This window comes from Panthera leo, chromosome D1 (genome assembly GCF_018350215.1).
Source record: "Panthera leo isolate Ple1 chromosome D1, P.leo_Ple1_pat1.1, whole genome shotgun sequence".
Classification (NCBI taxonomy): domain Eukaryota; kingdom Metazoa; phylum Chordata; class Mammalia; order Carnivora; family Felidae; genus Panthera; species Panthera leo.
In genome coordinates, this window is record NC_056688.1 from 10,153,614 (window position 1) to 10,178,473 (window position 24,860).

Below are 24,860 nucleotides of genomic sequence, written 5' to 3' on the forward strand. Positions count from 1 at the left end.
GCATTTCAGTTCAGAGTCCTAAATTAAACAGCTTTTCTCTCCCCACCACCAAAACTCCTTGCCCCTTTGGATTCTGTCTATCATTATCCACCCACCCAGATACCCAAAGCAGACATCTCAATATCATCCTTGAATCCTTTTGGCCCTTCTGTCTGTACCTAGTCAGTCACCAGGTTCTGTCAGTTCACTTTCTATATATTTCTGTCTACTTCTCTCCATTATCACAGCCCCTACCTTAACTCAGGCCCCCATCCTGGATTCTAGCAGTGTTCCAGTTGGTTTCCTCATTCCTCTCCTGTGTTCCTCTAACTCATTTTCTGCAAAACAGCAGCCATAGCTTACCTATAAGGCAAACTTCATTTTGTCATACTTTTGCCTTTTCTCCGATGCCCTGTGCCCAGTACACACACACACACGTGTGTAAACTTCACCCGTAGTCACTACTTGTACTGCATGTGTACATACTTCCATTAGAGGGGGAGGGACTGCTTCCTGTCCTCTGTGTTCATAGTACTGGGCTAGCACTGGAAAGGTGCTCAGGAAATATCTGTTGAATAAATGACCTCTGAATTTCACAACATAGCTACATAGTCATCTCTTTTTGCTTTCTATTCAGATTATAATCCAAAGTCGTCTGGATCAGAGTATGGAGGAGAATCAGGACCTAAAGGTATGTCAGAACATGTGCATTTTACTCTTTGAAAAAAATTATGGGAATATTATACAGCACTGTTGGAACAGTAATGGGTATAGGGGCAGGGATGCAGACTTGGGACGTCAGCTGTGTCTGTTTTGTGTCTTTCATTGAAAGAGAGAGATATGTCCTAAATATGGCAAAAAGGTACTGTCTCTTCAGTGTTGGTGATCATGATAGGTATCTGTGTCATTGGTTCTACTTTTTATGTTTTAAATGCTTCATACTTTTTCTTTTTTAAAAAAAAATTTTTGGGGGGCAGAGAGTAGAGGGCGGAGGGACAGAGAGAGAGGGTGACTGACAATCCCAAGCAGAATCTGTGCTGTCTGCGCAGAGCCCGACACGAGGCTTGAACTCACAAACCTTCAGATCATGAGTTGAGCCAAAGTCTGATGCTTAACCAGTTGAGCCACCCAAGTGCCCCATAATTTTTCTTTTTTAACTAAAAACGGATCTAATATCAGTACGGTCTTTTTTTTTTATAGTTGACATACAACATTACATTAGATTCAGGTGTATAACATATTCATTTGATATATGTATATATTATGAAATGATCACCAGTATAAGTCCAGTTAACATCCATCACCACACAGGTGCACATTTTCTTCTTTCAGTGAGAACTTTTAACATTTACTCTCTTAATCAACTTTCAATTACACCATACAGTATTACTAACTATAGTCCAGTATAGTTTTTTTATGATTTCTTCCCAGAATGCTTTTAGTTCAGTGGGTTTTTAATTTGTTGGTGTTCTAGGTATATGAGTAAAGCCATGAACCCTCTCCCCAGGAATATGTATGAGTGCATACACACATACTTGCTGACTTGAATTTTTAATAGAGTAACTTTGGAGCCCATCTGTGGAGCACATGTTACGAATCCCCATTTTAGATATGTTAATTCCAAACTCTTGATGTGATGCAATAGGAAAAGAAGAGGGTAGGGTCTCGGTTGTGGGTATTCCTCTCCTAAAATCTCTTTCCTAGTGACAATTATGTACATACATCTAATCTATTATAAGGGAGGGATAATTAGTATTTCATCATTGGGCTAAATGTGTTTTTGTTGAGTTTACAAAGAATAATGCTTTGTAATGATTGGGGAATCAGAAGCACTCTGACCCTTTGCTGAACAAATGACATTGGGGCAGGCATGTTAAGATATGATTGTATATGTCAGTAAGGGGGATTTAGGTTATTATGATGAAGTTTGCCTGACAGTGAAGAGTGCTAACTGTAGCAATGAGAGCCTATGGGAATGGACGGTGTCTTCTTTCTTGGAGGACTCTCCTCTACCTGCATTTGAGCCCGGGTACCTCAGGGAAGAATGGAACAGGTCTCCTTCTTGTCTCTATGAGTCAGCCTTTACTACTGACTGGAGCAGACCTGCTTTCTGCTTCAGTAGAGGCTTAATTTTTTGTGGACTGGTTATCTGAGTTTTGCGTTCTTACTGACAGAATGAGGTAATGCTTCTGAAGCAACCCAGACGCTACCATCTGATCTAACTATATTTGGTTTGCAGAAGGAGCTGCTGAAATGTAAACAAGAAGCCAGAAACTTACAGGGGATAAAGGTAAAAAGGAAGACATTTCACTCTTTAAATAAACTCTACCTGGTAAAGTTGTCTACTGCTGAGAGTAGGTAGTAGGAGGGTAGTTGGGTCCTATGGCCTTATATACATTTGCTGGAGCCTTTAACGGGCTGTGGGGTATTAGTAAAGCCAAGTGCTTTGTGGATGGGAAGTGAAATGTTGAGGAAAATACCTTTGTTTTGTTGAGGCTTATTTCTGGTAGTCAGGACCCATGGTACTCTGCCACCCTAGTAGTTTTATATGTAAAAACAATCAGTTTTTACAGTTTTCTTACATTCTAAAGAAAACTGTCTTCTTAAAAATTTAACTTACTTCATTTTTGAATAGTAAATACTATATTTAAAATTTTTTTAATGTTTATTTTTTGATAGAGTGCACATTCACGAGCAGGGAGGTGCGTCAGCAGGGGAGGGGCAGAGAGGGAGGGAGACACAGAATCCGAAGCAGGTTCCAGGCTCCGAGCTGTCAGCACGGAGCCCAGTGTGGGGCTTGACCACGAACCGTGAGATCATGACCTAAGCGGAGGTCGGACATTTAACCTACTAAAGCTGCCCAGGCACCCCATTGAATAGTTAATACTATGACATGGTTTAAAGTGAGGAAGGTATAAAAGGATAATCCTTGAAAAGTCTGTCTTCCAGCCCTGTCTGCCCCAGTCACCTAGTTCTCTTTCTTGGAGGTAACTTATCAGTTATCAATAAATATGTATGTATATAACCCCTCCCCCCATAACAGTATACAATACATACATACAGCTTGAAACGTTGCTCTTTTTCCATCTAGCAGCGTATCTTGGAGATCATTCTGTTTTAGTACGTAAAGACCTTCCTAAGTCTTTCATGGCCACTTAGTATGCCAGTGTATGTATATATGATAATTTAGTCAGTTCCTGTTGTTGGTCTTCTAGGTTATTTCCAGTCTTTGGTGATACAAACAGTGCTCTAACTAACAGTCTTGAATAGGTGTTGTTTCACCCCAGTGGGAGTGTGCCTGTTGAAGAAACACCTAGCAGTAGAAAAGGATGTTCTTAAGCTGTTGCTTTTCCCCTCGTCCCTACACTCCCATCCATAGGCTGGACCAGAGTGTAACTCAGCTACGTTTGTCAGAGTATGTTTTGTAGCCTTAGTCCTTTGAGATACTTCAGAAAAATGTGTTCTGTGCTTAAATAAGTTTGAGAAATGCCCTGTAGGCTTGAAGAGTCCCAGTGAATAACAGCCTATTAAAGGACCTGAGAAAATCTGTCATAAAAAGGTTGGCCTAAAAAGAGTTTGGAATTCTTTTTTTTTTTTAAGTTTATTTATTGATTTTGAGAGAGAGAGAGAGAGAGAGAGACAAGTGGGGGAGGGATAGAGAGAGGGAGAGAGAGAATCCCAAGCAGGCTCTGCACTGTCAGTGCAGAGCCCAATGCAGGGCTCATACTCACAAACCATGAGATCATGACCTGAGCCAAAGTTGGATGATTAACCAACTGAGCCACCCAGCTGCCCCAAGAGTTTGGAATTCTTAACCACAGAAGTGCCTTTTCTCCCCTGCAGCATGTACTAACATCCCATAGAGCACACTTTGGGAAATGTTCCTCTGAACTGCTGATGCCCGGGGCATCTGGGACTACCTTTGCCATGTACTTTCATGGCTGACAGCACAGTTAAGGGGCTCTCACGGGGCACCTGGGTGGCTCTGTAGGTTAAGCATCCAACTTGGGCTCAGGTCATGATCTCATGGTTCGTGGATTCAAGCCCCGCGTCAGGCTCTGTGCTGACAGCTCAGAGCCTGGAGCCTGCTTCAGATATTCTCTCTCTCTCTCTCTCTCTCTCTCTCTCTCTCTCTCTGCCCCTCCCCAGCTCTTTCTCTGTGTGTGTGTGTGTGTATGTGTCTGTCTGTCTCAAAAATAAAAAAAATTTTTTTTAATTTAAAAAAAAAGAAAAAAGAATGGGCTCTCACATTCTCCAGAGCCTGCACCATTTCTTTGCAGTCTGTAAAGAGAGAAAAGTCAGGGTAAATACACTGCAGTCCATTAGTTCCATTTGAAGTCATGATGGTTGGAGAAATGTGTTCTTGCTGACCCTTTTAAGTGTGTACAACCAACCTTTTCTTAGGCTTGGTAGGAAACAAGAGGGTCCAAGTTGAGAGAAAGACACCCTAAAGCTGGTAAGATTGTAGGACACTGGGAAAAGAAACCATCAGTCCCAGTGACAGTTCTGAGCATGGAAATATAATCCCAATCCCAGTCCACACTAGGAATTGGAAGGCAATGGGAGCAGGGCTCTGGAAGGCAAGGTGGGAGTGATTCCAGGGGTTCCATATGAATAGGGTAGGAGGCGGCAATAGGGCCCAGCCCTCTAGGGAATGGCAAAGAAGGAAAAGAGCTCCTTAGTAGTTATGTGCCCAAGATACGGATTTGAAAGCCAGGGTGGAAGGAAGGAGAAGGCATTGTCCATGGTCACTGTCGTGAAGGTGGTGGACTTGAAATTTGAATCTAGATCTATCTGATCCCAGAGGCCACTGATTCTCTAGGACATCATGCTGTCAGGATTGCAGTGGCGGGTAGAGGTGAGTAATGGGTGGAGGAAAAATCAGGTTTCCGTCAGCTAGGTGAGACAGTGGTTGCTAGCATCCCGGGAGGGGACAGAAAAATTCCTCTTCATCTCCTTGTAGCAAGACCCCTCTTTTTGTCTCCTAGTTTTCCAGAATTAATGCTGGATATGCAGTCAAGGGGTTAAACCTTAGAGTGACAAATGGCTGACTGACTAATTGGGACCACAGTAATAGTGAGTATGCTCTTTTCCCCCAGGATGCCTTGCAGCAGAGGCTGACTCAGCAGGACACATCTGTTCTTCAGCTCAAACAGGAACTGCTGAGGGCAAATATGGACAAAGACGAGCTACACAACCAGAATGTAAATTAAATGAATGAACTCTGACCTCAATGAGCCCCAGTAGCAAAATCGGATGCTGCATGAAGTCTTATTACATCTGCCACCCTAATGTCTCTTATCTTATTTCTGGGATGCCTGCCCTCAGTGTCTGCAATTATTTTTATTTCCTGTCACACTCATCTCTGTTCCTGGCTGAAAGCCCATACTACATCGGCCTTGAGCCTTTCAACTTTGAGGACACAGAGAGGCTAAATTGTGGTTTGAGAGTTTGATTATCTCACTCAAGGCACGGAGAGCAGCTGTGTGTTTTTACCATAACCTTGCCCTCTCTGTGCTGTATACTCTAATTGCCAACATCCACTCTGGTTACTAAGTAGCTGGTTTCCTACTGGGGTTGGTAGACAATATCTCTGTGCCAGTTAATTCTTTTCCTTCTTGTAGGTGGATCTGCAGAGGAAGCTTGATGAGAGGAACCGGCTCTTGGGAGACTATAAAGTAAGAACGTTTATGAGTTTGGAAATGATTTCCATTAGACCTTTTATGAACAGCCTACTGTTGCTGTTGTTCAAAGAGTTCTTAAGTACTGTGTTCTCATTGTTGCTTTTTCGCAAGGAAATCTTCTGTGTTCCTTTGATTCAGTCACCCTGAAGAGTAGATAGCAAGGAAATCTTCTTCTGTGTTCCTTTGATTCATTCACCCTGAAGAGTAGATAGCATGTCTGAGAGGAGTCCAGAACTAGTTGTCTGCAAACTGCAGTCTTCACCTTTCTGCCTAACTAGCACGGATGGCACGTAGTGGTCCTCCTACAGATGGTAGTTCCCTTCCTCCTTACTTTTCCAAGAAGCCTTTGCACTGGGTAAGATTACTACGGTGTGCCATGTCTTCTGTGTAGCTTGGGGGGAAAGACTCCTCCCCCTGAGGCTCGACTTTGCTCAAGTGAACTTGCGTGGCCCACAGGGAACTGTTGGGCATCCTTGGCTTTGCCACACATCTGCAAGCTCTGTCTCTATTGCAGAAAGAGCTGGGGCAGAAGGAGCGCCTCCTTCAGCAGCACCAGGCTAAATTGGAAGACGCACTCCGGAAACTCTCTGAGGCCAGTTACCAGCAGGTGGGGACACAGTCAGCCACTGGCTTCCTTCCCCTTCTGCCTGAGAAAATCCTTTTCTGATTTAGTTTCTGATTTGCAGGTGGATCTAGAGCGGGAGCTAGAACACAAAGACGTCCTTTTGGCTCACTGTATGAAAAGAGAGGCAGACGAGGTAACCCCCGGCTCGGGGTCCCCACTCCTGCATCTGCAAGGGCAAAGAGGGAGATACTCTTTCTGACTCAGGGCTGAAACCAAGGCTGCAGGTTGGTTTGTTAGGAGGCTGTTTGTCTGGTGAGAGGGTTAAGAGTGGCAGGTTCCAGAGGCGCCTGGCTGGCTCAGTCGGAAGGGTATGCGACTCTTGATCTCGGGGTCGAGAGTTCGGGCCCCATGTTGGATGTACAGTTTACTTAAATAAACAAAACTGAAAACAAGTAAAAAGAGTGCTGGTTTCAGACTAAGAAAATCTGGTTTCAAATTCCAGCTTTCCACACTTTTTACCGTTGTGTGACCTTGCTTTGCTTAGCTTCTGAGCCTTAGGAATAAGACGCATCTGGAAAAAGGATAGTCCTGATAGATCCACCTGGCACAAAGTCAGGCTCAAAAAATATTAGTCACTGTTCTTTTTTTTAATCACTAAAGTGAAGTCTGGAGGTGCTGGAGCCCCATTCTCAGGCGTTTCGGTGGCCAGGCTGAGGCTAGCTTGGGGCCCTCCGGGATGAGGTTACCATTTTGCTCATTGTTCGTGCAGCACTGCCTACGAAGTGTCGGGTACCGGGGTTACAGCAGTGAACAGAAGGGGGAAAACGTCTTTGTGCCCATTCCAGGTTTACATTCTGAGAGAGACATGAACAAATATACCACGATACACTGTCAGGAAGTGATCAATGCGAATCAGTATAAGACAGGGCATCTTGGTTTGCAGTGTCCCTTACAGCAAGCATCATGTCTTCTTGCTGCTATAGGTGACCAGCTACAACAGACACAACTCTCAAAGCAATGGTTTTTTCCTTCCAGCGGCAGGAAAAGGAGCTGCTTCCATCACTCACAAAGGGGTAGGTTCTTAGGATTTGAGTGCAGACCTCCACTTCCAGCTAAAACCACAAGAGTAGCCTGGCCATTGCCAGCGCACTAGGCCTATGGTACCCCAGTTCCCTAAGTCTTGCATCTGTTGGGTGTGTGAAGGTGTGAAGCCCTAATTAAGAATTAGCGGGCAAACTCCGGTGGAGGAACATTTCTTAAATTCACACCTCCTCCCTCGAAAATAAAAGATCTATCCTGGAAGCCTCTCTCCTCTACCGTCCTAAGCCCGGCGGCTGGGACACGGTTAAGAATACGGCACTGCACCACGTCAGTGTGACCTCCTTTCTGCCCGCAGACCAGCGATCTGCAGCTGGTTCGAGATGCCCTCCGAAGCCTGCGCAATAGCTTCAGTGGCCACGATCCTCAGCACCATACCATTGACAGCTTGGAACAGGGCATCTCCAGCCTTATGGAGCGCCTGCATGCCATGGAGAGCCAGAAGAAACAAGACAGAAGGGTAATCCTCTTTCTGTGGTGTTTCTCTTAGGCAGGCTCCCACAGAACTCAGTTTCATCAGGTTTAATTGAGATAAAGGCAGGGCTAAAGACGCTGATCCTGTCAGAGTTTGTGGCTGCTTTTCTCTTTGGTTTTCCTCTCAGTGGAGTGGACTCTTCGTCATGGTGTGACTCTCCAGGAAGGGAGTTCATGATTACTCTTGCTCCTAGAAATTGCCTAAGTGTCTAAGGAATGGTGGTTCTTGACCCCACAGGGTCTCTCTTTACTGCTTATTCCCCTTCCCCTTTTCCCCTGAATGAGCTCAGCACTGGATGTGGAAATATGTGGGAAAATGCACTGGAACCTAGAAAGCCTGTTACAAATGTACATCATTAATATTAGGCTAAATGTGTCTAATTTGGTATACTGTGGAAGATGTGGTAGGAGAGTATATATTTTAGATGTACTTTTATGATTTAAATTTCTTGGATAAATTCTCCTGCTGATCATTTTAGGATTTTTGTGTGGCTCCTCAGGTTCGGGGCAAGTTACCAAGAACTCAAGCAGGTAGTGAATACCGGGAATCCTGGCCCCCTAATTCAAGTAAGTACACCTTATTGTTCAATAAGGACTCGTAGCATATTAGATCAGAAATTTAGTATTTTTCTCGCTACTAACATGTTGAGAACAGAATTTTTCTTGTAGTACTTCACTCTTATGTTGTTGCTATAGCAATACAGTTGAATCGAGTTACTTCTAGAACTATGGAGACACATACTGTCATCATCACTACCATCACCCCAAGTACCATTTAGCCACGTGCAGGATGCTGCTGACTCAGGCTAAAATCTCTTTGGAAAATATACACGATCAAAACATTTACATTGAACAAAGAAAAACGTAAAACAACAAAAACACACAGTCCCAAATAGCATAGGAAATTTCCAGTTCTTCCTAGAGGCAAGATGTTTAATTTCTTTGGAGATTTTCCTTAACACTAGGTGCCCTGGTCTTTCAGTTTAAGTCCCACGAAGGATTTGCGCCATCTAGTGGCCCTGCCTAAGAAGTAATTTAACCTGCTCTAAGCCCTGTCGTTACATTTCTTCCCCGTTCATTCAATTATGTTGGTAATCAAACCTGCCTGGTGATTTCTCTTTTATCGTGTATCTTACCTTTTGGTTTAATAAAGCTCACCTTTTATTATCTTTTATAGTGTATTCAGGCCAAATATAAAAGTAAATAATAATCTACAAAAACCAAATAGTGAAAAGCTGACCATAACCAGTCTTGTATGTTACATACATACACACACACACACACATATATGTATATGTTTTGAAAACCAGATGAATAAACAACACCTAAAGTAAAACACTTAAAGATATTTGCAAAAATATGAAAGGTAAAATATTTTTTGTAGAGTAAATAAAATAACATCTAAGCCTCCAGATATCTAATTATATTAGTACCAAGATTACTTGGTACTAACTTCTTTTCTCTTCAATTTCTGTTTCAATTTCTTTTTCTAGCATTGTTTTGAAACAGTCATTTCTGTTTTCTTGAGAGACTTTTTATTTTATTGTTATCCTCTGCAGTACTTTCTTTAGGCTAATATAAACTCCCAATGTAGACAAGTCTAAATATTTGAAAATTATTTTTTAAGTCTGAAAAATTCCTCCCTTCCTGGAAAAACCCTTTTGTGTATATGCAGTACTTATCCCCTGCAAATAAATCCCCGGCTGCTCGTAAACCAGGGCGTTAATCTAATTTCTGTATTCACAAATAAGCTAAATAGTCTCTTCTCCGAAAATCAGAAGTGAGTGTGTAACTCACAAGCCCTCTAGCTACTGACTTTCTTCTTTTATTCCCCTACATCAAACTTTGAAAGAACAGTCCACACTTGTTCTTTTTGCATCCTTTCTTCCTATTCACTCTCAAGCCATCAGCTGGACTTTTACTCACTTAATCCACTTAATGTTCTTTTTATTGACTCACTGTTGACTTTCTTGTTGCCTCATCAAAGTGGTTACTTTTCAAACCTTATCTTCCACTGACTGCTCAAAAGCATTTGCTATTCTTGAATAGTCTCCTTCTGTAAACATTCTTCCTCTTTAACTTCAGTGCCAACCAATTATGCATTCAACAAATATTTATCGAGCATCCATTGTGTAGCGCCATGTTAGACGTTCGAGGTACAGGAAGAAACAAGATAGACTTGGTACTTGCCCTTTTGGCGTGTGCTGTCTAGTGAACTAGATACGATCTCCTTCTCTTCTCTTCTCTTCTCTTCTCTTCTCTTCTCTTCTCTTCTCTTCTCTTCTCTTCTCTTCTCTTCTCTGTCGAACTGTTGAATGTTGGTGTGCCCTGGGATCCATAGGAGGTCTAGACCTCGGCTTTTTCATATTTTCTTTTGGTGATCCCTTCCACTACCATGGCTTACATACTCTTATGTGCTGATTATTTTTAAACTTTAGTCTCTAACTCCAGCCCTTTTCTGAACTTCAGAGCTATATTTTTGAATGACAACTAGGTATCTCCCTGTAGGTAGAAGGGCACTTAAAACTCATGTCCAAAACTGGATATAAAACTATAGAGTGGGAAAAATATGGTGTATGAAGTCCAACAGATCTGGGGTGCGGTTTTGGCTCTCAGCAGGGTATGTGACCACAGGCAAGGGTGTTAAATTAACATGACTGCATTTTAGTTTCCTTGTTCATGAATTGGAGAAAATCTTTAAGGATTATGCACTTTAAATGAAATATTGTATGCAAATAATCTGGTGTAGTGTGTGGCATGTGAGAGGTGCAAGGCAAATGTTAATTGTCTCAAAATACCTTCCAGGTATTCCCCTCTGGCTATACCCTGTCTTTCTCCTTTTTTATCACAGCCAAATCTCCTGAAAGAGTAATCCTCTCTCTGAATTTACTTCTTTTCTGAACTTTCACTCTAAGGGAAAACAATAATAATTATTTCAAACGTAGAGAGTGATACAATAGACTAGTGGAATAGAATTGAGAATTCACATAAAATCTTTAAGTCTGTGGTCATTTGACCAGCCAAGAGTCTCTTCAACAAATGGCGCTAGGACAACTGGGTATCCACATGCAAAAGAACAGAGATGGACCCCTACCTCACACCATGTACATAAAGTACATGTACAAAAAGTAACTACAAATGGATCATTGATACAAATATAAGAGCTAAAGCTATAAACCTCTTAGAAGAAAATATACGGAAAATATTCATGAGCTTGGGTTCTCAGATATCAAAAGCATGAGCAACAAAAGGAAAAATAGGGAAATTAGACTTCATCAAAATTAAAGACTTTTTTGCATCAAAGGACACTATCAAGAAAGTGAAAAGGCAAAGAGAATAGGAGAAAATATTTGAAAATCATGTCTAGGATACAAAATATATAAAAAATTCCTACAACTTAACAACAAAAGACAAATTCAGTAACAAATAAGCAAAGGATTTGAATAGTCACTTCTCTAAAGTCATTTCTCCAAAGCATCCAAAGATGCTTAAAAGGATTAGTCACTGGAGGTTGGGGGGCGGGGGCGGGGTTCCTGGGTGGCTCAGTCGGTTGAGCTTGATTTCAGCTCAGGTCATGATCTCCCGGTTCATGAGTTTGAGCCTTACATCCAGCTCTGTGCTGGGGTGTGCAACCTGCTTGGGATTCTCTCTCTCCCTCTATCTCTGCCCCTACCTGGCTCGGCTGGCGGGTGCGCTCTCTTGCTCTCTCTCTCTCCCTCTCTCTCTCAAAATAAATAAATAAAAACTTAAAGAAAAACAAAACAAAGCCAAAAACCATTAGTCATTAGGGAATGCACATCAAAACTACAGTGAGCTACCACTTCACGCTCACTAGGTGGTTCTAAAGAAATGGAAAATAAGTATTGAGGATGTTGAGAAATTGGAATGCTCATGCATTGCTGGTGGGGATATAAAATGATACAGCTGCTGTGGAAAAGTTTGGTGGTTCCTCAAAAACCTAAATATAGAATTACTATATGAGCCAGCAATTCCATTCCTAGGTGTCAATACTCAAAAGAATTAAAGGCAAGAATTCAAAAAAAAAAAAAAACAAAAAAAAAAAACAACTTGTACATAGCATTATTCACAATAGCTAAAAGGTAGAAACAACCCAAATGTTCATTACTCAAAGAATGGATCAACAAAGTCTGGCACGTGCAGACAATGGAATATTATCCGTCCACAGAAAGGAATGAAGCACCGATAACATGTTGTAACATGGATAAACCTTGAAAACGTTCTGTTAGGGGTGCCTGGGTGGCGCAGTCGGTTAAGCGTCCGACTTCAGCCAGGTCACGATCTCGCGGTCCGTGAGTTCGAGCCCCGCGTCAGGCTCTGGGCTGATGGCTCGGAGCCTGGAGCCTGTTTCCGATTCTGCGTCTCCCTCTCTCTCTGCCCCTCCCCCGTTCATGCTCTGTCTCTCTCTGTCCCAAAAATAAATTAAAAACGTTGAAAAAAAAAATTAAAAAAAAGAAAACGTTCTGTTAAGTGAATGATGTCAGACACAAAAGGATAGAAGTTGGATGAATCCTTTTATTTTTATTTATTTTTTAAATCTGGTTGTTTTTTTTTAAATTTTTTTTTTAACGTTTATTTATTTTTGAGACAGAGAGAGACAGAGCATGAACGGGGGAAGAGCAGAGAGAGAGGGAGACACAGAATCGGAAGCAGGCTCCAGGCTCTGGGCCATCAGCCCAGAGCCTGACGCAGGGCTCGAACTCACGGACCGTGAGATCGTGACCTGAGCTGAAGTCGGACGCTTAACCGACTGAGCCACCCAGGCGCCCCTTTAAATCTGTTTTTAAATAAACATAACTCTAGAGGAATTTAAAGATGGTGGTACACCAAAAGTAACCTTAACAAAAATCCCAATCCCAGCTCAGTTCCTGTCTAGATTAACAATCCCTACTAATGGCTGGGGAACAAGCAGTGTGCGCATTTCTAAACAAAAACATTTTGTAAGTCACTCTCTACTGTCTTACATATGATGTCTGACATTCAGTAGTAAATTAGGAGACATCCACAAAAGCAAGAAAGACGCAAGCCACTGTTAAGAGTCCATCAGTGTCTACGCAAGAGTAGATTCAGATATGACAAGGATGTTGAAATGCCTAGAATAAGTTAAGAAAATATGTGTAAGTGGAATTGCAGGAGAGATTTTAGTATTATAACAATTACATTAAGTAGATTATAAGATACAACAATAATTGTTCGTTCTTATGATAAAAGTTTCCTAATTAGTCTTTTCTCCTATTAAAGTCATAATCATAGGTACTTATTAATTAAAAATTTTCCTTAAGTACCTATACAAAGGGTAGAGATAAGATGTGGACCAAGGAATTTGAGTTAAAAACCATGGGACCCACACATATAGATCCTGTGTAGCCAAGAGATAAGGTAGGTCTTGTACCTTTATTTTTATTTTTTTAAGTTTATTTATTTATTTTGAGAGAGAGAGAGCATGCTAGCAGGGGAAGGACAGAGAAAGAGAGGGAGAGAGAGACTCCCACGCAGGCTCTGTGCTGTCAGCACAGGTGGTCACTTAACCAGCTGAGCCACCCAGGCACCCTGGTCTCATACCTTTGGTACAGGAAGCATAAGGCCCCTTGGAATCTCAGTTTCTAACGTTACTGTGCTCCTGTGATTCTCGTCCCTGCTCATTTCTCTGTCCGTGGATTGCATGAGCATTTTCTCCCGCTGTCTGAATGTTGGCTGTGTCTGTAGCTCCTGCTATTGCGTCCATTCTTCCTTTGCTGAAATCTTGCCTGGCTTCTTTGACCTCTTTTGACTCTGAGCAACAATGCCTGTCAGGAAAGTTCCTGTTCCCTGCTAGAAATAACCTGGAACGGGTGAGAAATGGCTTCATGATAGTGTCCATGTCCGAAGCACCTCCTGGCTTTGTGGCCTCAGTGGTGACTTCCTGTGGCTCATGCCCTGTGGACGTGGTGTTTTGCAAGGGTGTGAAAGCTGTGCTGTGACCTCAGGCAGCTTCCTTCTCCTGGGACACTCTGAATAACTGGAAATGAGGGATGGTTGGGAGCACATTCGGTTCTGACCATAGAGTCTTTCTCTGATTGCAGAGTTGCCTCACTCACAGAGCTCTCCGGCTGTCAGCAGCACCTGCACTAAAGTGCTCTATTTCACTGACCGGTCACTTACACCCTTCATGGTCAATATACCAAAGAGGTGAGATTCTGGGATCGTTATTCCTCTTTTAAAAAGGACAGGAGGCAGAATCAGTAGTTACTGCCCATGCAACCATCTGAGCAGTGTTTGAGAATCAGTACAGTGCAGTAAGAATACAGGATCAGGGTTCTAGTCTCATTGTTACCACTAACCAGCGGCACTACAAGGGACATGTCTTGATCTGCTTCTGGGTACAGACACCGTAATAGCACTTCCAGTCCTGATACACAGATATGTTCCAAGTTAGGAAAAATAATTTTTTTAAGGGCTCATAAAATAGCTCCGCTGATAGCCATAGATCACACACTAGCCCTCCAGGCTGTTCCTCACTGATCTTGGTACTGTCTGATGACTGCATCTGAGCAGTTGAGAATTCACGTTAACAGCCTTCAAACATTCATTTATGCTCCCTTGTAAGGCAAATGGCTTTGAAAGAAAGATTTTTTTTTTTTTTTTTAACTCTGGAACCAACTACTGAGAGAAGGAGTAGGCTGCCCTTTCCTAGAGAGTTTGCTTACTTGTTGTGGGCTAGAGGGGAGCTTTCTGAAGCTGGAAGGATGAAGATGGTGAAATGGAACATTGTTGCAGAGAAGGAAATCAGAGAACTTAGACATATTGATGGCTCAGCAAATTAGATCTCCGAGACGGTATGTCTTATTTCCAGAGTAAAACAGGGAAAAGTGATTTGGCTGCTGCTGAAACAATACATCTCTTTTAAATTCCCAGATCACCCCAGATGGAATGCCATTCTCATTCCCTCATGGTGACTGGCTCCCTCAGCTCTGCTCTTGTAGAATTGTCTGGGTTATCAGGGGCAGGGACCTAACAAGGCCATGCTGTTTTTTCCTGGAGAGTCTTTGCCAGGGGCCTGGGTTTAAAGCTAACGTCTCATCTTTCCAGCCTACTGATGAACAGTCTGTTTTAGCGCTCTTGCCTTTTGTTGCAGGTTGGGGGAGGTGACACTAAAGGATTTTAAAGCAGCCATTGACCGGGAGGGGAATCACCGGTATCATTTTAAAGCGCTGGATCCTGAGTTTGGCACTGTCAAAGAGGAGGTACAGAATCCGAGGGGAGTCTGGGTGGTGTGCTGCTGATTCCCAGAGCCACCTCCTCAGGGACTGATACCCAGCAGTACCCGAGTTCCCTAACCAGGTCAGCGGAATTTCCCAGAGCCTCAGACCACAGTCTGATTACCCTAGACCTAGATGGTCAGGGAATTGCACAAGGAGTTGACAGCTTCTTCGCTTCAAGGACTTAACCACTTTGACCAGACTTGGATACAGTTACTGATTTTAAAAAGGAAAGGACCTAAGCTTGAACAAAAGCCTGGTTGGGGGGTCCCTTTTCTATGTGCAGTCAAATCTTAGAAACCTTTCTGCTTCCTACATAGAGTAAAATAGGTATGAATATATGGAACTGTACATTGTGATGGTAGTTTCTCAGATAGTGAAAATGAGGAACTTCTAGAAAATCACCTATGCTTATTCTCAACTCCTTGACTATATTCTTAGCCTACGCCTCTCTTTATAATCCATCTGCCATATACAGGGAAGAGAATTCTGGGTTCTGACATATTACAAGTGGTTGCATTGTGATTAAAGCTGATGTTTTATTTCATAAATATTTCCTCAACATGCTTTAATAGCCCTGTTGTATTGCTGGCTTCAGAAATTCATTGAATGAATGAATAAAAAGAACTGCATGTTCTTTTGGTCTTCTTTCTAACCCTTTCTTTATAATACTTGGGACCGAAATTTTCCCCTTTCTCACTTGTGTAATGCTTATGCTACTGCTTTCTCCCAAGGAGCCCAAAGTGCTTCATGGTTAGTAATATATTAAATCTTATTGATCTCCATGAGCAAAGCAGAGTTAGGGATGCTTTTACCATTTCATAGATGTAGAACTAAGAATATATAGTACATAATAACATATAATAATGTATTGCATGCATTAAAAATATTAAATACATAAATATGTAGTTATAACTTTAGGGACAGAACCAAAGGGACATAGCCTCTAGCTTCAGGCTTTTCTCTATATTTTCTTATCCTTTATGTTTGAGATCTTACTTTTAGCAGCAGCAGTTGTCTAGTGAGAGTCACTGTCTTATCCTGTTATTTTTTCACTGTGGCTTCTTTTTCTTCCTCTAGGTTTTCCACGATGACGATGCCATCCCTGGTTGGGAAGGGAAAATCGTAGCCTGGGTGGAAGAAGACCATGGAGAGAATTAATGCTGAGTATTAGACTGGGGGCTTGTGGAACTTGGCACCCCCTGGCTGTTTCACTCAGGAAAGAGGACTAAAACCAGAATACACTAAGAAGTTTCTAGTTCGTGCTACCAAAACAGAAGCTTCTCCAAGTGTAACAGCCCCAGGCCAGTGCTGTTTCTGTGCCTGGTATATGTAGTACATTTTTTAAAACCCCTGTCAACTGTAGACCATGGGTCCATCTGGAGTTCCTTGTCCGTGGGAACACAGTGTTTTATTCTACTCTGAGGACAACAAACCAAAGGCCTTAACCAATGGGAATGGATGATCCCGCTCCTGTAGGGGCATGGCTGCTATTATCTGGAACCTGGGAATTGGATGCATCACTCCTGTGTGTTACAGTTTTATTTTAATTGGCCTCAATGGTTGCAGCAATCAGAGTCCCAGCATTTGTACTCACAGACAAGGCAAAGGTACCAGCTTTTTTGCTTCTTTGCAGCTATTGCAAACCAAGAATAACTCATGAGGCGGTACCAAAGATGAAAACCCACTCTTCAGGAATTTTTTGGACCGGACATGGATGGTGCTGAACTGTTGACTGGATGGAAAAAGCCCATATTGTGCTATACTTGCTAAAACCGCGATTGAGGAAGACCTTTGGCTGCCTCTTGTGTCTTAACTGGTTCTGCAACTTGTCCTTTAGCCCATGGAGGGCATGTTTCATGTACTGCCAGTTTTCTCTAGGGACTCTGTCACTGTAGAGCCATGTTTTCCCCTTCCAACTGATGAACTTTGTGTTTGAAAGGAAAAAGGAGTTTAAAGTCTCCTTAAAAATCCAGGCGGGTATGGAAAGGTGCTGCTACCCATATTTTCTTGACTTTCTTTCTCTCATGACTTCCTGTAGCTCGTGGCATCTCCTCTGCAGTCAAAAGGAGACAGACCATTAATTTTGGTATTTGTGATTTATGAGTACTGAGCATGAGTCACTGGTCTGCCCCTCCTCATTTCAAGGCCAGAGTTATTTTCTATTATATATTTAGTCTAGGTTGATCCTTTAGGGCACAATAGGAACCATGGGGTATGGAGCATGAGTTGTGAATGGCAGGGTTGATTCTGGGTAAAAAACCTAGAATCCTTTCTCATGTGCAACACTGTCCAGTGTAGAAGCTAAAAGAAGAGTTAAACTTTCAGAGATTACTGAATAACTAGGGTTTTCTCAGTCACTTACCAAACACCATCAACTAATCAGCCATATGTATATATATGTATGTACACACACACACACACACACACACACACACACACACACACACACACATATTCATTCCCCAAAGCAGTCAGCCTGTGACCACTGCCAACCAGAAGAGTCAGACATCAGACATGTCAGTTCTGGGTTCTTGATCTGTCTCTATTTCATCTCCCTTTTCCAACTGTTTTAACAAACTACTCACTGGAGCTCTGAAATGACATTTTGTTGTTTTATATAGATGTGTCTTTTAAAAATAGTTCATGTTTGGAGAATTCTTTTGTACTCATTTGCCTTTTGTCTGAGAACCATGTCTATTTTTGTAACTTGAGTGTGAGTTCTGTATCTTCTCACATTCCGTATACTGTATCCATTTTCTAGAGAACCCAGTAGCTTTTATACAGGCTCTTCTCCTAGCCCTTGTGGTTTCAGAACAAGCTTTATTTTGTTACAAGTATGCTGATGACAACTAACTCCTGGTTCTAATTCTACCTGCCATTTTCCTTGTGGAGGTAGTTTCATGTTGTGGAGGTAGTTTTACATAATCTATTTGATTGCTCCTCTAGCAGATGGAAGGAGCTCATAAGATACCTGATATCTTTCAGTAAGTTCGCTTGATCTTCTCCTTTTGAAGAATTTCTCATCAAAAATGACTGGGAAAGTTTGGGACAGTCAGTCAAAAGCAAGAATAATACATTATGAAGCAAACAGAAGAAACAGTATATTCTGAGTGTTTTTTTCCCCCAGGAAGTCTGGAGTAAAAGTCCTCATGTCACCAATTTCTCTGTTGCATGAATTTTAGTGTTTTGCTATAAGACAGCATGAGAGTTGTCAGGCCAAAATCCGTTACTGTATTTCCAGTACAATTGATCTTGAATGTCTGTTTCTTTAGTTTTTACTTGTCAGTTTTCTTTGAGCAAACGTCCTTACCGTTATGGAGAATTTAACTTTTCAGAGAAAATTGAATGGAAGAAAAATGCCAAAGTCCTTCACCTTATTTGGCTTTTATAGCTCTGTCCGTTGGAAGAGGAGATGCATGGCCTTAGTGCCTCTATAGAAATCTGAAGTTGAAGTCAGGGGAGAAAAGGAGATAATTTTTTCCCCTTTAGCTCATGAATCTCCTATGCCACAGGTAATAACGAAACACCCGGATTACAGGATGTCACTCCAGTAATTCTTGTGTACAGTGTATTGGCAATCCTCATTCCAGTTTCTGAAGACCAGAACCTTGTGAGGAAGTGTTGTGCTTTGGTTCCTTCTGGTTTGAATTGATTCCTGTTTGTTACTCTGGCTGTACTAGAAGCCTCTTGATTTATTCAGAGAACTGTCCCCTAGTGACATTTTTGAGGGATAGTCCATCCTGACACTGCTGAAATTCTCTTTGAAAAAACCAAGGGACTAGAATGTCTTGAGCTTAAATAACCTCTAAATCCTGTTAGATTAAAAAAAAAAAATGATCCTCTCACAAAAACTAGTTTAGAAGAAAGCTCAGTTCCTCAAAAGTCATCATTTAAAAATTGACAACTATTCTCAGTTCCCTAAATTAGCTGGAATTGAAACACTATATAATTTGTACCTAAAGAATTTGAGTTAAACTCTCCTTATTGGCATTCCTACTTACTACCATTTCAGCTCCTTTTGACCAGGATAGTTGAAAATTAGGGAAAACACATCAAATCCAAGAGGACTCTAATAATTACTGAAAAGCAATTATGGCATAATTATAATTTTCATTTTTTCCATAAAATAAGCATTATGATTGCACACTCCTATTGTCTGAATTTATGTAAGAGGTATAGCTTGCTTAAAATATATATGTAAAATTATATTTTTCTTAGAAACATGGATGTTTGCAAGCATTGCTTTCAAAGAGATTACCACCATGCATTCTCCCTGTTTTGTTTTCATGAAGACTGTGTTATACCAGAGGCTTCTGATTATCAAAGTGATAACCAGTTTTTTAACTGCCTGTATGTACCAGATTTGTGAACTAATTTTTAAAAAAGCAGAAAAAACCATGAATAAAATGGAGTTTGCAAACTAAATACCCTTCATCATTTTCACTTGTGTTTATTGACCGAAATTAATCAGTAAAGCCATTTACATTTAGTGAAAGTCCATTCCCTCAAGTGATCTCCCTGGTAACATGTTTACTCATTACTTGGGGAGCGGAGATAAGGATTACTTCATTGCTATAGACATTTTACCGTTGTTATTTCAAATGTAAGCACAAAACATTATTACTGTCAAAGAAAATTCACTGACTTAGCACTTCTTTTGAAATTATATGTAAATGTGCAAACAAATAAGAACCTGAGCATCAACTATGTAACAAAAGTCTTTTTTTTTTTAAATGTTTATTTTTGAGGGAGAGACAGAGTGTGAGCAGGAAAGGCGCAGAGAGAGAGACACAGAATCCGAAGCAGGCTCCAGACTGAGCTGTCAGCACAGAGCCCGACGCGGGGCTCAAACCCATGAGCCATGAGATTATGACCAGAGCTGAAGTCGGACACCCAACCGACTGACTGAGCCACCCAGGAGCCCCTGTATGACAAAAGTCTTTAATGCAAAAGACATTAGAGACTTTCAAAAATGTGTATTTAAAACAACCAGGGGCACCTGGGTGGCTCAGTTGGTTAAGCGTCCAACTTCAGCTCAGGTCTTAATCTTGCAGTTTGGTTCATGGAGTTCAAGCCCGGCGAATGGCTCTGTGCTGACAGCTTAGAGCCTGGAGTCTGCTTCGGATTCTGTGTCTCCCTCTCTCTCTCTCTCAAAAATAAATAAACATTAAAAAAATAATAAAATAACAAAAGAAAACCAAACTTCATTAAAAAAAAACAACCAACTATTCAGTCCACTCAACAACTGCATCTCTTTCTCTGCCATCTCATTTTTTTACTTTTTACAGTTTCCTATTTGAGTATGAAATAGTACTGTCTTTAATTTTCCAAATGTTTAATTACTAGCAAAGGCTGACATATTTTCAAATGTTGGTTTTTCCTTTTTTTCTTTTTCTTGGTGTTCTATGACCATCTGTACACTGGGGACTTAGAGATCTAAATGCAGCTCAGAAATGAGGTTTTTTTTTTTTTTTTTTTAATTACAGGATGATAATCCTACAGAAGCGTACCTAACAAATGTTGTAGGTAACTTCATTTATTAATTCAAACCACACGAACTCAACCTCCACTATTTACCAGATACTATACTAAACTCCGGGGATACATCAAAGAACAATATAGACATGCTCCCCGCTCTCACGGGGTTATAGTTTAGTTTCGGTATGAAATACTTCAAGCATAACAGGGGCACCTGGGGGGCTCAGTCGTTTAAGTGTGGGACTACACCTCAGGTCGTTATCTCACAGAGCGCCTGAGCCCTATAGCTCGGAGCCTAGAGCCTGCTTCAGATTGTCTCCGTCTCTGCCCCTCCCCGTCACGCTCTGGCTCCCAAAATATGAATGAACATTTTAAAAATTAAAAAAAAAAAAAAAAAGAAATATGTCAAGCATAACGAAGTTTTTTGCGATCTAAAGGGATTCTATAGATTAGAAACGCAAATCTGTTTTGTAACCTTGTATCTTCCTACGCTTAGTCCCGTTACGGCACAGCTGAATGGGGAAACTAACCTTCCGTTTGGCTGCCCTTCATTTGGCTGGAAAACCTGTTCACTGGGATTGCCGGTTATGCTACAAACGCGAAACTAAAGCTTTGTAACCTCCCGCAGACTGCACCGAGTGAGGCCCACACCTGAGCACGGAAGGGTCAGGAAGGGCGGGAGCGGGGGTGGGGGAGGTTACACCACAGAAACGAGCTGACCCGCTCCGCTCGCCAAACCTTCCTCAGCGCCCCAAGACCGCGCCCTTGGCCTCGGGCTCTCAGCATCAGGCGCGTCCTCCCGCTCACCACTCCGCTTTTCTCAAAACTTGGCCACTCCCCTCAGCCCACCTCTCAGACCATTCTGCCTTTAGTAGCCGGCTCTTGCCGCCTTTTTAGGCCCCTCCCTGGCGGCTCCGTCTTACCCTGAGATGCCTTAGGACCCTTCCACCTTCCTACTCCTCCCTGCGTCTCATTTCTCCCAAACTTGCCCCTACGTTGCCTCCGCTGGAACACCCCTGCCCCCGTGGCTCCAAAGTAGTCGCCCCTACCCGCTGTGGGCCACCCGTTACCCTACTACCGGCAGAACAGCTGACGTTCCACCCATTTCTGGTCTGGGGAGGGGTGCAGCCAACCTTTTGGAGCCCATTTTACGACAATGTGCGGCTGCGTGGTGTGGCTGACGGCAACGCCGCACTGCTCTTGGAGAGGTCACTCCGGAGACGGCGTTGGTTTTGGGGTGTGGGGGTCGCTGGCAGTATGTGGCGAGTCTGTGCTCGACGGGCACGGAATGTGGCCCCAAGGGCAGGATTCGGGGCTCGGTGGACCGCCTTGCGGGAGGACCCGGGAGCTCCCTGCGTGACCCCGCGGGCTGGCGCGGCTCCGGCTCGTTGCAGCAGCGGGACCGCGGGGTATGGCAGGGTCCGCGCACTCTGCGGGTGGAGCCCCAGCTCGTGGGCCACACCGAGGAATCGCCTCGCGCTGCAGCTTTTGGGATCGCCTAGCCGCCGCTGTTACAGCCTGCCCCCGCATCAGAAGGTGAGCCCCAGACCTGCCCTTCACGGGAGCCAGTTTGTCCTTCAGGGCAGACTTCTTGGCGTTGGAATCTTCTCTCTGAGTCCTTAGTGATCCTCCACCCCGTTCCTAGTATGTATCATTTGTCCTTTCTCCAATACCCAGCTTTGCTCTGGCTGTTGAGCTTATCTTTCTGATCTGTTTATTCTATTGAAGGGAAAGAATTCCAGGCTTCCCTCTCCTGGTCTAGTCCATTGAAAGGAGGGTTCCAAACCGGAAGCTATTTGTGCAGTGTCTGCTGAATTAGGTGCTCTGTCAGTCCCGCAGGATTGTGGAGCAGGAACCCTGTCACTGGAGAACTGGTGGCAGGAACTCCCTTTCTGTCCCCAGTCCCGGCATGAGATGAGACTCAGTACACTCTTCGCATTAAGTAAAATTGAATGAAATGTTAAACCAGACTGAGAGATAACATTTTTTTAAATTTATTGTTTCTCCTTTTTTCCTCCAGGTTCCATTGCCCTCTCTTTCCCCCACAATGCAAGCAGGCACCATAGCCCGTTGGGAAAAAAAGGAAGGGGAAAAAATCAATGAGGGTGAACTAATTGCAGAGGTAAGTTGTTTAAAATATGGAAATGAGTCAGAAGGAACTGGCTTAGCTACACTGAGTGTTCGCTTTCCGGATAGGTACTTATTCTTTTTGCTTAAGAAACTTAGATGGTTTTTACAACCTGATATTAGAGAAGGTTGATTAGAGATGCTGTCAGCAACTAGCCAGACTGATTTTTAGCTAAGGTGTTTTTTTTAAATAATTCCTTTCAGATCTATAATAAGAGGCTTTATCTTCACATCTTCACCAGACTGTTGAATTGTGTGATTCTAGGCACAATCTAATAAATTTCATACTGGTAGCACGAGCTTAAGCTCCTGCTTTGTGTTAAAAGGTCGAAACTGATAAGGCCACTGTTGGATTTGAAAGCCTGGAGGAGTGTTACATGGCAAAGATACTTGTGGCTGAAGGTACCAGAGATGTTCCAGTTGGAGCAATCATCTGCATCACAGTTGAGAAGTGAGTAGTACTTTGGTAATTTGTGGAACTTATGTGCTTGGTGGAGTATTTAAACCCAGAATTGAGAAAATAGGAGTTAAAGGTTTCTAATTCTACTTTTCTAGGAGGTAAACTTGCCTTATAACTCCCTGTATTTACGCATTCCTTCTCTTCCTTAGGCCTGAGGATATTGAGGCCTTTAAAAATTACACACTGGATTCCGCGGCAGCACCTACCCCGCAAGCAGCCGCAGCACCAACCCCCGCTGCCCCTGCTTCACCACCCACACCTTCTGCTCAGGCTCCTGGTAGCTCCTATCCCACTCACATGCAGGTGAGCCTCAGCCTCTGGGTGTTTGCTCTAGAAAATTTATTGTTCGTTATTTTTCATCGATGGCTATCCCATCCTGGACACTGGTGTTAAATATGGCTAGCTCTTGTCATTTGAAAGTAAGTTGAGATTGAAACATGAAAATTGAGTTTTATTCCTAGCTGTTATTTCCAGGTATATGAACTAGGACAATTCCTTTAACCTTTCCCAATCTCCACGTGGTAGACAAGATAGTTCTTGGCAGTGTTCGTTCAAGAACATTATAGAGTGTTTAGTAGGCCTCACACGTTATCTATTGAATAAAAGTCATCAGTTGATATTTTTCTTTGACATACGGTGTTTTTTTCTAAGAGTGGGTGAAGTAGTCCAGCAATATTAATAAATGAGGAAACTGACAATAAAGAGTCAGTGTAAAATAAACATATATAATAGCATTGCAAAAGAGCTGAAGGGAATAAATAGTAATCACTGTTGGTTCTGTTAAATCTGTTTCTAAGAGACTAAAGCAGTTTATTAGATACTAGGGTTATCCCATGTATATTTGTGTTTTGAATATTGGAAATGGGTAAAAAAGCAGCTGGCCTTTTTCTGAAGGTTTAAAACTAAAACTTTTCTTTCACCTAGTGTATTTGTAGAAATTTCTGTATAGGAATCATTTTCTTTTTTGGGCATGATGTTCTTCTCCGTGGTCTGTTAATAGACGTTTTGTGTGGTGACGTTTTGTGCGATGTTCAGTTCACACATTTATTTCATCCTGTTTAGCAAACTGTCTCTCACTACATAAGACTCACTCATTTTTCTCCATTTTCTGTGTGTAGCTTTGTGTGCAAAGTGTTACAGTTGTGTCTTAATTATCCTTTAAGATACTGTGTAGAGATTATTGGCCTCACTAGTTTTTAAGTAGGTGGAGATGACAACTTCTGAACAGAAAAAAAACATTTAAAAAAGTTTGTAATTAGCATTCTAAGTTTGTGTTTCTTCTTTTTCGTGCCTTCCTGAGGCTTTATTTGAAATGATTTTTCTCTCAGCATAATCCTGGTGTTGAGAGGAAGCAAACAAAACCCATAATAACGGAGTAAAGCGTCTAAATTCAGTGGACACACAAGCCATACGAATGTCAAAGCACTTTTTCATTTAGGTCAGCCAATCTGATGTTTAGATTTTATTGGGGCGGAAGTCACTGTTGTAAGAACAGTTCTTTTGTTTATTTTTCCTGCAAAGGGTGAGAGTTTTACTTGTTCCTTACCAATTTGGATGCCTTTTGTTTCTTTTTCTTGTTTGATTGCTTGTGGCTAGGACCTCCAGTACTATGTTGAATAAAAGTGAGAGTAGACATCCTTGTCTTCTTCTTGATCTTAGAAGGAAAGCTCTCAGTTTTTCACCATTGAAGGTGATAGTAGCTATAGGTTTGTCATATATGGCCTTTACTATGTTGA

The 24,860-nt window shown here is 42.2% G+C and overlaps 2 protein-coding genes and 1 long non-coding RNA gene across 6 annotated transcripts in view; 2 read left to right on the top strand and 1 right to left on the bottom strand.

The window, feature by feature from the left end:
- Positions 1-16,509, top strand: part of DIXDC1 (DIX domain containing 1) — a 69,930-nt gene extending 53,421 nt beyond the window's left edge. For both annotated transcript variants that reach the window (XM_042903987.1, XM_042903988.1), the window contains 12 exons: positions 617-670; positions 2,219-2,269; positions 5,079-5,183; positions 5,604-5,657; positions 6,178-6,270; positions 6,350-6,421; positions 7,212-7,301; positions 7,625-7,786; positions 8,301-8,367; positions 13,881-13,986; positions 14,933-15,041; positions 16,137-16,509. In XM_042903987.1, the coding sequence (XP_042759921.1) occupies positions 617-670; positions 2,219-2,269; positions 5,079-5,183; positions 5,604-5,657; positions 6,178-6,270; positions 6,350-6,421; positions 7,212-7,301; positions 7,625-7,786; positions 8,301-8,367; positions 13,881-13,986; positions 14,933-15,041; positions 16,137-16,217 (1,044 nt within the window). In that variant the 3' untranslated portion in view covers positions 16,218-16,509. The remainder of the gene's footprint in view (positions 1-616; positions 671-2,218; positions 2,270-5,078; positions 5,184-5,603; positions 5,658-6,177; positions 6,271-6,349; positions 6,422-7,211; positions 7,302-7,624; positions 7,787-8,300; positions 8,368-13,880; positions 13,987-14,932; positions 15,042-16,136) is intronic.
- On the bottom strand, positions 12,567-21,660 carry LOC122199199. Of its 3 annotated transcripts, none has more exons than XR_006193405.1 (5): positions 21,587-21,660; positions 21,068-21,188; positions 16,056-16,186; positions 13,381-13,640; positions 12,567-12,911 (listed from the first exon to the last, which is right to left on the bottom strand). It is a non-coding gene; the product is annotated as an uncharacterized LOC122199199 (long non-coding RNA). The 3 variants fall into 3 exon arrangements; XR_006193404.1 differs by having other exon boundaries at positions 21,616-21,655; XR_006193403.1 differs by lacking the exon at positions 21,587-21,660 and having other exon boundaries at positions 21,068-21,450.
- Positions 21,661-21,675: 15 nt separating this feature from the next.
- DLAT (dihydrolipoamide S-acetyltransferase) overlaps positions 21,676-24,860 on the top strand; it is a 29,289-nt gene continuing 26,104 nt past the window's right edge. Inside the window, exons 1-4 of the mRNA XM_042903992.1 lie at positions 21,676-22,073; positions 22,558-22,659; positions 22,991-23,115; positions 23,274-23,427. Of these exons, the coding sequence (XP_042759926.1) occupies positions 21,795-22,073; positions 22,558-22,659; positions 22,991-23,115; positions 23,274-23,427 (660 nt within the window). The 5' untranslated portion in view covers positions 21,676-21,794. The remainder of the gene's footprint in view (positions 22,074-22,557; positions 22,660-22,990; positions 23,116-23,273; positions 23,428-24,860) is intronic.